This window comes from Calidris pugnax, unplaced genomic scaffold (assembly GCF_001431845.1).
Source record: "Calidris pugnax isolate Ruff unplaced genomic scaffold, ASM143184v1 scaffold4, whole genome shotgun sequence".
In the NCBI taxonomy this organism is placed as follows: domain Eukaryota; kingdom Metazoa; phylum Chordata; class Aves; order Charadriiformes; family Scolopacidae; genus Calidris; species Calidris pugnax.
In genome coordinates, this window is record NW_015090781.1 from 8,715,967 (window position 1) to 8,729,858 (window position 13,892).

General features: G+C 39.9%; 1 protein-coding gene across 12 annotated transcripts in view; it reads right to left on the reverse strand.

Moving 5' to 3' along the window:
* Positions 1–13,892, reverse strand: part of ABLIM1 (actin binding LIM protein 1) — a 197,014-nt gene that overhangs the window by 28,831 nt on the left and 154,291 nt on the right. For 8 of the 12 annotated variants that reach the window (XM_014958447.1, XM_014958503.1, XM_014958477.1 and 5 more), the window contains exons 9-12: positions 13,237–13,299; positions 6,163–6,240; positions 4,578–4,733; positions 809–844 (exon numbers count right to left, since the gene is read on the reverse strand). In XM_014958447.1, the coding sequence (XP_014813933.1) occupies positions 809–844; positions 4,578–4,733; positions 6,163–6,240; positions 13,237–13,299 (333 nt within the window). The remainder of the gene's footprint in view (positions 1–808; positions 845–4,577; positions 4,734–6,162; positions 6,241–13,236; positions 13,300–13,892) is intronic. The other 4 variants (XM_014958511.1, XM_014958495.1, XM_014958460.1 and 1 more) reach the window with 1 other exon arrangement.

Here is a 13,892-nt window from a genome sequence, read left to right on the forward strand (position 1 = left end):
GGGTTTAATATTTTTCCTAGAACTTTTTTTTTTTTTTTTTTTTTTTTTTTTTTTTTTTTTTTAAAAAAAAAAAAAAAAAAAAAAAAAAAAAAAAAAAACCAAACCCTCCAAAACCCCAAACAAACACCTCTCAAATCCCCCTAAAACAAACCAAACCAGGACAAAAGGGACAGGATTGATATTAATGCATGAACATTTACAAGAAATTTTATAGTCACTGTTTTAACATGTAGCAATCACTACAACTTTTACATTGCAAACAAGCAGCATTGCCCAGCCCCCAAATGAAAATGCTTCTGCAATGGCATCTACTGTAATCTGACAAGTGACTTCCCAAACGTTTCATGTTATTCTGATGTTCCAATTAAGTCCTAGGGAAAAGCAAAACCAAACCAGACCAGAGTTATGTTTTCTTCCAGACAAAACTGCAAGTGTTTTCATAGCAACCATGGCTTAATATTTAGATGTTTAGAGCAGCACGTTAGCTCATGTAAACCATCCAGCTCCTGAGATCCGAGTCCACAGGAAGGATGAATATACAAGAAGTGACCTCTGCTGGAGAAATGACTGTGCTTTATAGACAACAAACGGGTAGGAATGGTAGCTTCAATTTTTGTACAATCTGTCAGCAAGAACTTAATCTTTTCTTTTTAGAGTTAACTATTGTTATGCTTCAATATTCAGAAAACATGTCTATGTAGCAAAGAGAGATGGATCAGACTGATAACAAAATCAACAGCTGCATTTGCTGAAGTGAATAATTCTTATCACAGCAAGATACTGCCCCCAAAGGTTCCACCAAACTTACTTCTGCAGAAGGTGTCGGTGATAATGTCCTCGGAGACTGCAAAGACATAAAGATAAGGTCACCAAAACATCACTGCATGTGCTGGGCCAGAAAATGGCAATCTAAACATTGCTGCAGATACACAAATAAATGGCACCGTAAAACAGCAATGCAGAAATTACTGAGGCCATTGCAGCACTGGAACTTGCTTTCTCCACATTGCTCAGGAACTGGTCCATAAATTACTGAAGCAATTAAAGTTTCTGGGAGAATTTTTATAAGCGTGATTAATTCAGTCAAATATCATGCAACATCATCTCTCAGCCATCTAATCATTGTGGTAATTAAAACATAGCTGTGAAGATCCAAATCAGAAAGGGTTATTAATTTAATAACCATGCCTGTTATGAAGAAATCTTTAAAGTGGAAATCAAAAGTAAATAATCTTAACTCAGAGCTTTGCATGGCATCAGAAATAGAGAAGAACTTCCAGGATGAAGCATGTTTTCCCTCCAACACACATACTCTGGCAAAAATGTCCTTCTCCCCAAGGCCTTCCATCTCATACCCATGCAAAGGAGTACACAGTTGTCATCAACATTTCTTTGATATGATCTCCTTTAAATCTCTGTGTTCTTCCATGGTCACGTAAGGAGAACAGACAGGAATTACAGCGTGTATATTGAAAGAACTGCAGAAAGGCCAGTGGGCAGGAATATGCACAACATTATGAAAAGTTTCTATTGCAGAGATAGGGGAACTGAGGCAAGAAATACCTTTAGAAATTAAGCATAAGATCATGCATACCTTGATGGTAAAGCAAGAATAAAGGCTCTGTATAATTACCAGTTACGTGCCCTTTAATCACAAGACAATTTGAAGCTGGAAGATCAGGATTTAATTATTTTCTGTATGCACTAAACCTCAGTATTATTTAATTGCCAAAATAAACTGGGCAAGAAATTATTCTTTTAAATAAGACCACAATTATTATAGAATTACACAGCTATTAGGATAATCTCTCAAAAGTAAAACTGATTATTCTGGTCTGTTACAATAATATACAACAGCAGTAGTGTAAAACGTGTGCAGAATTTCTGGTAATAAATATCCAGCTACACATTTTGCACTGAGAGACCACTAACACTCATGGAGCTGGTGACACTGAATGCAAAGTATCCAAACAAAGGAGTGACATTTTTTGTTTGGGTACAGAACATTTCCTTCTTAGCAAGTTTCCATAAAGCTTTTTGAAGACTACTTTAGTTATTTTCCATCAAAGCCTTGAATGTCTTTTACATTCTTGGTTTCCTAATCCTTATAACTGCACAAGTTGTATAGAGCAAAACACCATGTCATTATAGATCCAACAGCAGCGGCCAGAAAAACTGACATGAAGAACCTGAATAATTAACAGTTTCTGGAAACGTTATCACTACATTTAGGGTGAGCCTCAGCATAAGAAAATTCATCTACAGATCTCATTTCACATCTCTTAATCTCTTTTTTATTAGAAGCTAAACCACCTCTTCATGAGCTCCCTCTCACTCCGCCCCCAAAGCGGGTGAGTCTGTAACTAAAATGCCTGGTCCCACTAGATGGTGCTACATGAAAACATTCCTCATCGCAGACTTTCAGAAGAACAGGATTGGGATTTCATTGAACAAGGGAGATCATGAGTGAGAAACTTTTTAAAGCATTTCCCTTCCACTGTAAAAAAGAATAAAGTCTCCTGCTGCATTTTCTCACCTTCTACGGCTAAAGTTTATAATTTTCTGGTACTCTGTTCCCTGTAATTAAGGTTTAACTTAACTGGATTAACTTTGGTGGCTCCTGCACATCTCCCTTGTCCACCCAGAAATCTTTCTTAGCTGAGTTTGGTGATTTTTTTCTTTTTCTTTTCTTTTTTTTTAAATCATGGTGAAGGGCATTTCTATAGTACAAGCTTAAACTCAGGCTCCACTTCTATTTAACACCACCACACACACTTTGCGAAGAGAATGCAGGTTAAATCACTCCAAGTCTGCAAATCCCTGCCATGACTAAACATGTCACCTCCTTTGCTTTTTAAAGATGATGGTGACTGATGTATGATGCACCAAAGTTGTTGCCACTCGATTATCACAACACAAACACAAAGTAAGAGATCACTCCACCCCGATGGGCGTGTGTTCTCATTAGGGCAAGGGAAGGGAGGAGAAACAGGTACAAAGAGGTGAGGTAACTTGCCCAAGGTGACAGAGGTCAGCAGTAGCATTGGGTGGAAACCCCAGATCTTCTGAAAAGAAGGCGAGAGCCCTTCTGTTTCCAGAAGAGACTTCTGTAGTCACCAAAAATTAATTGGATTTAATGACAGTGAAAATACGAGGTAAGAAAACCCCAAAGGTCTTTGCTTATCCCCAGAACAAGCGTAAGAGCAGATGGCTTCCACCATACTGCTTTATCAGCTTCCAATATGCTGCTTGGTCAGTGAGAAGCTTCCTTTTAATGATTAACAAATAGTTCCCCTTGTCTGGGGGAGATTAACTCCTCCTCTGTGACTAACAAGAGACTTGTGTTTGTAGAGAGCTTTGTGGAAAGGGTCAGGCCTGTTGGAACGGGCCAGAGGTCACCAATGCATCTCACACTGGTTTTGAACCAGATGTCAGCTGGACTCACTACCAATATAAATCTGAGGGGGAAATTTTGTAATATTCTGACCTGTTAATCTCTTACCTTATTCCTGAACTCAACAACCTCCTGAATTTCCAACTCATGTTATAATTTAAAAGACTAATTCTATAAAACATTAAAGAACAAAGGAGAAAAAGCAGGGCAGCTCTGATCTGTTGGTGGGCAGAACACTTTGCTAAGAAAGCAAATTATCAGTCACTGATCTTGGCATCTTCAGACCACTGGTGCCTGAATGATTTACTGTACTTCCTTCTTCCTCTGCTCATCTTCATATTCAATTCAGTTACAGCCAGTAAAGTCACTGCAATTGCAAGAAGTAAATCCATTTCCATGTCCATTTAGATTTGCGTTCAGAAGTCTGATTTACAGTCAGACGGTATTACATGACAAAACCTGCTTCACGACCTTTACTGGAACCATGTAAATAGTAACTGCAGCTGTGGAAGTTCACCTGAGAAAACTGGGGGGACCCTACAACCTGAAAGATATCTTTACATACAAATTTCAAAGAATAAATTAGATCGTTTTGTTCTACCGTTGCAGGATAGAAGAATGCATATTAAATGTCAGCAGTGTAAAATGTGAGGCAGCTATTTCTGTAACACAACTAACCTGCTTTCCCGGGTTGAAGAGCACTTCATTCTGACCTAGTTCAGATTTTATCCCGTATGTTTGGCAAAGTGCTCCAGAAATATATTTTCTCTCAATATGTGCAAGAGAAAGCATCCCACTGCTCTTAATCCTTTCACTGCCGTGGAACATCACATCATATTCTGTTGTGAAGATGGGTGCTCCACAGCACACCACCAGCTTGGCTTTTGCCTCATGTCTGGACTTTGCTGTCCCCAAAGACTAGGACATCCACGTGAGTGATGAGAACGCACACCCAGCCAGCCTCCAAGCCTCCCCCTGCTGTTAATGGAGATGTTTAATTGTGCAGTTTTGCACAAGAGGCATCATCACGATTGTTCCCATTAAACCCAGATCAAACAGACAAACAGCAGCAGCAGCACCGATATCCAGGAGGGTCAATCAGGAGCTGTTTCAAAAGAGGAGAGAAGCGAAGCAGGCTTTGAATAAGGCACACAGCAGAATGAGTTGCTCGTCAGTTCATTACCTCTCCAAGACTCTGTCTCTCCTGTCTGTCCTCGTAGGCGGAAGTGTAGAATGGCTCATAAGTAATTAGGTCTGGACGTTCAATGTCATAAATGGCCTTGACTTTGGGAATGGCTGCTAAATCCTTGTAATCAAGGATTTCATTGTCTACTTTTGCCTGAAGGTCAAAGACAGAAGATAAATTAACTTACACAAATGCACTGGTAATTTCTGTTTTACACAACTTATGATTTCTGTGTATTTGTTGTCACGCTGTTGCTACGGAAAACCCTTTCTGGCACCCTACATGTGAAGTGATTGCTTCTTGTCCCTCTCCAACAGACCTCCTCTGCAAAAGCACACAGTGTTTTCTCAGTTTAGGAAAGAAAGAATAAGGCATATATAGATCTCATACAAAAGTTTCTTGTCCCCAGTAGTGAGAGCTGGAAACTTCAGCTCTGTAAATGACTCATTTTGTGGCTCAGGCAAGTATTTTCACCTTTCTGCTCTTGTTTTCCCATACGTAAAATATGTGGTAAAATTCATTTAGTTTGCAGATTACAGAGACTATGAGAGGATTCCATGCAGAAGACCACAGACAGAAATTCAACTTGTAACTGTGCACACAAGAGGAAATGCAACTATTACAAGGAAATAAAAAGGCAAGCAGGGCTATTTGTCAGGACTGGGTATCCAAACTCCCAACTGAAATTATTATATCACACTCATCACTCAATCGATACCCAAGCTTCTGCCTAAGGCATATGTTGCTTACTCACTGCAAACTACATAGTACTGAGATCGATTACTTTTTCCAGTGAAACTGCAAGGAGCTCTTGACTAGTTAAAAAACCGAAGCAGGAAATCAGTTCCAAAGACAAGTGCACCCATTAGAAGGAGCTAGAAAGAGGCTTCACATATAGTTTAGCTAGCTAAAATCCTTCCTTACTTAAAAGATGACTTTTTAAAAAATCATCATACATTCTCACCTGCCTTACAGAAATACATTTGATGATTTAAACTGAAAAAGAATATTCAAATTGGTTTTCGACTCTTCTACTAGGTATTTTATTTATTCATAGTAGGCTGCACAAGGAAACAAGGCTGATCTGCTTCTACTCACATTCAGTTCCATTTGTGCAGGTTATTCAAGAGCAAGTTTTTATGAGTTAAAAGTTACAAAAACTTTTGATAAAAGTTACATGGACTTTAAAGGAAGAGGACCCTTAAATGGATATGAGTTTTTGGAAGTGTAGCTTATATGCATGGAAATATAGCAAGTTTTCCTTGCTGAAGGAAAAGAAGAGAAAAGGCTGAGTTGTTCTGTTATTCACCCAAATACATTTGAGCTGACATTCTTCCTCCTTAGAACTGGATTAGGACAGCCATAAAACATAATTATTTTTTTTTGACCCTATGAACTTCTCTGCCAAGAAAATAAAAAGGTACCTTTTGTAGTTATAAAAGCTACATCTGTCACAACAAGAATTTTAACAATTTAACCACTAGAACAAAGGTATTAGCATCAGTATAAGTGTTATTTCAGCATGGAGCATTTCATGTGCAAGTAAGGCACCGGCAGTTTATTCATCAGAAGGAATACTTACATAGATAGTGTGGCCTGGAGAGCCAGGTATACTGGAACCTGGTCTGGAATAAATGCTTTCTGATGATGCTCTTGTAGGCTGGAAAAGAAAAAGTAGCTTATTAGAACAACGTGAAACCATTGACATTAGTAATTTTTGGTTTGAAGTGAAGAAATCTGCATACATCTTGAAATTAACTGAATTAAGGAAAAAACGTCAACACAAATGCAAGCATTCTGGCAAATTTCACAATCTTGTGAGTCAGGTGGGCTTTTTTTTCGGTAGGGGAAGGAGTGCTGTGAGAGGGGAAGGAGGTTTTCTAAGCCATACAGTGTAAAAGACCGACAACATTAATGAACAAACCCAAACAACACCTGCCAGAGACACTGCAAGGAGCCATACAAAGTACAGTCTGGGATAGCCCTGCTGGTCATTTTATCAAAACGTTAGTTCACAAACAGCTAAAGGTATCAGCAGTTCAGCAGACAAAAGTGTTGAGAGGAGCACAGCACACACGTTAACACTTCCCAGATGTTCGATGACTGGATATCCATTTTGAATACAGAACCAAATTCAGTCCCTCCTTCCTCCAGAAATCCTTGGTTTGGAGCATCCCCTACATCTGCAGTACAATCTAGATACAACATGAAAGCTAAAGTCTTGGTTGAAATTCCATGATTCCCCATGCTGCAAAAGTCCTGATGCTTAATGACAATGTCCTGCAAACTGAAATTCATGAGAACAGTCACACCCCTACCGAGAGAGCGCTCTTACACATTTAGAGGATTTTCCAACACTTCATTAGGACTAAACATACACTGATTCCCTGGGGGAAGTTTTGTGAAAGGAGACAAAATAACGTATCACTGAGCTGATCCTGCAAACTTCAAGAATTTGAAAAACATCTATTCGATCAAAAGTCACCCAGGTTATTGTGGCAATTACTCCTAAATTGAGCGTGCAGCAGGCACACGAAGGTAGTCAACAATATCCCACTCGCAACTGAGAAAACATAAACAATTGTTGCTCCCTAATTGACTGCAAAGAACCAAACCCCATCACAAAGCAATGCCTCAGCAGATGACTCTGATGACACCAGTGCAGTGCGATACTTCAAAGTCACTGAAAATAACACCTTGGTAAATAATACCTTACCTTGTGACATTGAACTAAGGGACCTTCAGACACATACTGAAGAGAAACAAGGATTGACAGCCTTGCTCACTAATTTTTCTTAGGAAATATCAGGAGTGAACAATACTGGACGAGGCTACTGGACCTTTCTTATCTCTCAGTATACATTTCCTGAAAGGATCCTTCAACAGACCTCAGAGTCTTTCTACCTTTTATTTCATAGCCAGGAAAGCTGTTGGAACCATCCATATAAAATACGCTGAGGACTAGTCGTGGATCATACAGCAAGCTTCTTCTGACTTCATTTGTGGAAATGAAATCACCACATTCAGGGAGGGTCAGAGGAATAAAAAGCTTTGAACACATTCCACCAAAAAACGTGAAGATTCAGACCAAACAGAGAGCAGATGTGGCCATGGACTGACACAGGCACAAAGTCTCTCCAGAGAATGTCTGAGAATACTTTATGTATTTCTTCCCTTTTCTCTCTGTAGCTGCAAATTCCTATATCCCAAAAGGGAACAGAAACGTCTCAGCTGCCCCTAAGCTCCTCCCATGATGCAATCAAAGCAAAATACCCAACAACAACCACTTGTTTCATGGAAACGTTACAAGAATTAAGCTGGAAAATCTGGCTGTTGTTGAGAAACACTTTATTCCCCCTTCCATTCTGCCGTTTCACACCACTGTCTGGTTGAGTGGAGACACATGTAACATGTTGCTGCTGTTGCTATGGAAAACAATTGTTTTCATTACAACATAGGGACAAAATTAAATAGATGAGGTACTGTTAGGGGTGTCTCTGTTACCTCTGGCTTTTGGCAGACATACTTTAAGAGCTTTGTCTGCTGAATCCTCCCTGTTGTAAGAAGCAAAGGGTTAGAGGCCGTTATGGCTTCTTCCCACCTGGCAGGCCCTCTGGGTTGCTCTTTGCTCTGGATCTTTTATAACCACTTCAAAAACCAAGAAATTCTCAGCCCTTGATCCATCTCCATAGTCTCATCTCTTAGTGTCACTGCTAAAAACTGTTTCAGCAAAGAAAAATTCACCTGTATTTATCACTTCACTGAATTTGTTTAATAAAGTTAGACACCTTAAGAGGATAGTTTTAAACACATCCTGCTAAAAGCTTTCTGAGATGCTCTTAACCCTGGAGCACAGGAGCAGTTTTCAGACAAACTGGCAAGTTGTAGCACCTGTTCTTCATTTCCTCACTGTGTTTCTGCTCCAAGTTCCTCATTACCATCCCATTAACACGGCCATGAGCCAGATATGACACCCTTTAAAACCAGTTTTCTATTTTCTGTAATTCTTTATGCATACATAAATTTTACCTTCAGTCTATCACAGAGCTCCACATTTCCTGAGCGGGATGCCATCCTGCCAGCCACTGCCCCAGCACACTCTGTTGCTCTCCTGGGCAGCTTAATCCAAGCACACCTGGAACTTTGTGGCTCCTCCATTTGCCCTCAGTCCTGCATCTTGCTTAAGTTTACGACATAGCCCTGAAGGCAGTGCATGAAAGAGAGGACTTTGGCATCTACTCACCCTCCCTGCCTCACTTTGCCCTGCTTCTTGTTTTGAATTACAGAGGCTGCTTCCATCGCAGATGGCTATTTCCTACTCTCCTGCTCCCGTATGGTCTGGAATCCTTCACAGCTTTGTGCTTTCCCCTAAAGACAATTGCGTTGCACTTAAAAACATTTGTGCTGCTTGCCTTAACAAACACACACTAAAGGTTCCGTGATATAAGCTGTTCCTTTGGCGTAATTTTAGTTGCTATGGTTGGCTCCTCTCCTAAGAGACCTGTAATACTTCCTGACTGAAAATCTGGGATGGAGTATGGCTTTCATTAGACTCTGCGTTACATCTTCATTAGCAGCCAAAAACCCCCGACCCTGTGCACCACTGGTGTGACTTTATAGCTCAAATAGGTGGCAGGAGACACACTGGAGGTCAAATCCGCTGTTGATGGAACTGCAATAAGGTGTAAATTCCACCCTGGAGGAGAGCTGGTCAGAGCACAGGTGAAACAGGAATAGCAGCTATCCCTGATTTAAGCTTTAACCTTCAGTGGAGATATCACGCGAGCATCTCTTGCACACATTATTGGAAGAAGACAGGTAAAGAAATTACAGGAGACATCCTTTAGTATTAATGCATTAATTTAACGGCATTTCCTTCCCGCACAATAGTCCTGTGACACTTGTTCTATCCAGCAACAAAACAAGTGAAGCTGCCTCACTTCTCCGAACAGAACTGGAACACTCTTTATATGATGGTTCTTGTTCTTGAAGACTTCAAATAGAGCTTTTCAAAATGCCACCTTTGTGCAGAGAAATTTAAAGCAAATTTCTATGAAGAACTACAACTAATCTTTGTTTCTTTTCTTATGGTGCATGGTCTTTCTCCACATTTTCTGACAGTAGAAGAGTCATCTGTTTTTTCTGTCCTCTTCCACCCAAATGGATGTAACAGTGGTAAATATATCAATATGGGATGTCTGTACCAGATACAGGAAGTCTATGAAGTATATGAAAAAAAATCAATAAAATTCAGTCAATAGAAAATCATGCATATCATTAAAGGAGCCAAAGGAAAGAACCAGAACACAAAGCATCTAAAGTATCTGCAAGACTTCTCAGTATTTCCCACCTTACCACAGACTTCTTATTTTTACACTTTAGTTTTTCATTCCATGCATTTGTCTTCGATGCAAAAGTTCTTTACCAACTCCATTTCCAGACCAGCAGAGATAACACCGTCATGCTCATCCTATTAGGTTCCATGTGAATTTCAATGCTCAATTACCATATCACCCATGCATATGCCCAAAATTGATTAACTTGTTATTTAGATACTAGATTGCAAAGTTTAAGATGTTCATCTGCATTTACCTCAGTTTGTCATGTCATCATGCATGGCACATCCTCTAAATAAATAGCTTCTTAAAAAAAAAATAAAAATCTACACTAGAGCCATTCACATCATCTAGATGCTGCTAGAATGTGGTGGCTCTGGCTTTCTCAAGTACAGATGTTCAGAATCATGCTCTATAAAAACTTACAGATGCAGGCAACCAAATCAAAACTGATCCCAAGAACATCTGGCCAAACGGATGCACTGTTGTTTAACAAAGGCATCGTCAGCATTGTTTACAGTACCTGCCTTAGCTTTTTGATAGAGTTCATTATGCAAGGTGGTGATAACAGCTGCAGAGGAATGAATATGTTTTCACTTAATAACATTTAACATTATAGCTTAAGCAAATTCTCTAATCCTCAGAAGCCACTGTAAGAGAAGCATGTTTATAAATAAACTAATAGAAGATTAGGATGTCATTTATTCTGGTAGGCAGATACAATTTTGCAATAGTAAGGAATCTGGCTTTCTCAGTACAACAGTTGCCACTCTGACTACTTGCTGCATCAGCTGCAAGGTTTTGCAGTTACTTGGGACTTGAAACCAGGGCTCATTAAACACAGGCTTCCTATGGATTTCAGTACTTTTCACTGGCTGTACACCAGACCGAGAAAGCACCTCAGTGTTACAGCATTCATTGTGCCTGTCTTCTGGTTTCACTGTACCCTTCTCCTTCCAAGAGCGTTTCCTTCAAATGCATCCATTCATTATTACTCTGCCTAAAAAATCAACACTTTGTATGCATCAAGACAAAACTAGTGAAGAGGTTTAGTTCAAACTCACACAGACACACATATTAATAGGTTACAATTAATTTTTTTTTCTTTCTAGACAAAAGCCAGAAAAGGAGAATTAATTTTCTGCACATAATCATTGAAGGCACATTGCTACCAAACAAACTTTTACAAGACTACTCATGCAAAGGCAGCCTTCACCAAGAATAAGTTAAGTGGAAGGCAGACGTAAAGTGGGAAGTCCAGGACATACTGAATTCAACTGCAAACTTCTCAGAGAATTCACAGGATTTCATCCTACAATTTTCAACCTAGAAATTTCTGTGTAGATTCAAGCCCATCTTTGTATGAACAGCAATGATAGTATCTTTGTGTCTACTCTGCAGAAGAACACTTACAGCCAAAATCTGCCTTGAATTACACTTAGCATAATCAGCAGTAAATCTAAATGGAATTTAATACCGACCAAATTTACACAGAAGGATATTCATCTGACCGTAAGCTATTTGGATCCTACACAGTCTACAAAGCCACAAAAAGAACATACCTTTATTTTGATACAGGCTGCTCCTATTTTGCCTTGCATATTTTTCCAATACATTGGATAAGATTTGTTGTTTTTTAATCCTAAGGCTCCCAGTTTTCAGCACTGGAAACTCAGACTCATGCCTGCTAAGCTGAATGCAGAAAGCCACTACACTGGCCTAAAAGATGAGTGACATGGTCCCACAGTTTGATGTTCTCAGACTCCAACATTTGATTCCATAAAGCCTACAACTGTAAAGACATTGCTCTCCTTAGCAACACTGGTAACACATCTTTATAGCTGTATTTTCTTGATACATATTTCTGTAGCTGACAGAGTGGCGTTCAAGAGTAGCTAACGCATCACAACATCCAAAGTTAACTGAGGAAAGGACTGTGCAGCACAAAGGGCTGAATCACTGAATCACAGCATTAGATTCAACCACGTAACACTGCCCTACAGACTGCATCTAACACAAGCATCCTGCCCTGACTGATGATGTGACTGTGCCTACCTGGCAATCTTGAGATCAAAGTCTGCAGCAGGAAATCCAGTGGTGTGGACTCTCTCAGCCTGTCTGCCTACTGCCAGCCTGGCCTAAGTCCATACCAGTAAGTTCTTACTTTGCTATCAAGTGAAAGCCACCTCAGGTGTGCCTTCATGGTACAGCCTCATGGCCCCCCACAGAAGGCACAAATAATCAATAAGCTCTGCCCTGAAGGAGAAGAAATGGAAACGAGTGGCATTTGTAAGTGCAAAGCAAACTCAAGGAAATCTCAAATCTTTCTATCTGAAAATACCAGAATCAAGAGGACAGGGAGGACCTCCCAACTTGGACATGAATGTGCCCCTGATTAGGAAGGCGCAAATGGAATGGAGCATCTCTCTTGTGAAGAAAGGCTGAGAGATCTGGGTCTGTTTAGCCTGGAAAAGTGAAATCTGAGAGGGGAACTCATCAATATTTACAAATATCTAAAGGGCGGGTGTCAAGAGGATGGGGCAGACTCTTTTCAGTGGAGCCCAGTGACAGGACAAGGGGTGACAGGCACAAGGTGGATCACAGGAAATTCCATCTCAACATGAGGAAAAACTTCTTTACTTTGAGGGTGGCAGAGCACTGGAACAGGCTGCCCAGAGAGGGTGTGGAGTCTCCTTCTCTGGAGATATTCAAAACTCACCTGGATGCATTCCTGTCCAACCTGCTTTGGGTGACCCTGCTTTGGCAGGGGGAGTTGGACTAGTTGATCTCTGAAGGTCCCTTCCCACCCCTGCCATTCTGTGATTCTGTGAAATGCTCTCAGGCAGCACACAGAACATGTCCAAACCTGGAATTTTTTAAGTATTTTCCCAACTAAAGTATTCATGTGTAGTTGGTCAATACATATAAAAAAGTAACGGATTCAACTGATGCCTTTTTTTCTAAAAAGCATGAGCCACTGTTCATGAAAAACTATTTCTTTTAAACCATCACTTTTCACCATTTTCATTTGCTTCATATTTGCACTCTAATCTCTAACACCAGAACAATATTACAGCCCCCTAAAGCTCATCTGAATCTAAAAAAAAAGTGAATTTTAAGCATTTCATTGAACAAAATAAAAAATGTGAGAATTAACAAACGAACACTGCACCACATGATGCAAAATACAGCGTCAGTGCCCAAGTGATAGCAGGAAAGCTGTGTGGCAGCAGTAGCAGCAAGCGCAGTGAATGAGGATAATGAAGAATCTTCTCAGTAAAGAAGACCATTATCAACACTATGAAAACACAACAGCAAACCTCTGCAGAGCGTGGCCTGCGAAGAACCAGACTCTTTGGATAAAAGAACTCAGATGAGGAATGCTGTCATGAAACACAAAAGGGAAAAAAGAGTGAAAAGGAAAGCAGTTGCCCCAGCTCCATGGTTTTTTCAATCAAGTTACTAATACTTACTTGCTAGATAATCCTCTGTGTGTTATAATATCTATGTTACTTATTAATCCCTGCAGAATCACGAACCACCAGACAGTTTAAAAAATGCCAAGCAATGTATATTTTTTAACATATATATGGTTACTTTATTTTCTGCTTGTTTTGGCTTTGTAATCCTCCATAAATATCCAGTGGGAGGAAGATCGAAAGCAACCATTGTTTTTATGAACTCTCTCTCAGATCTTGACCAGCTAGATCGCTGATTAGTTTATACCACAAGTCAGTTACTGAGAGAAAACAGAACTTGCTGAAAACTTCTGAAGTGACTTCCATGATAAAAGGGCTTTTTGTTTTGTTTTGCTCTATAGGGAAAGGAAACGCGGCAGAGCAAAGAGGCCATGTCACTGGCTTTTTGCAGAAAATCTAGGCCTGCCCTTGGAAGTGGCCACATCACGTATTTGTCAACTCACAAACCAGATTCTGATTCTCACTTCAGATCTGAATGTATGTCATCGAGAAAGTGA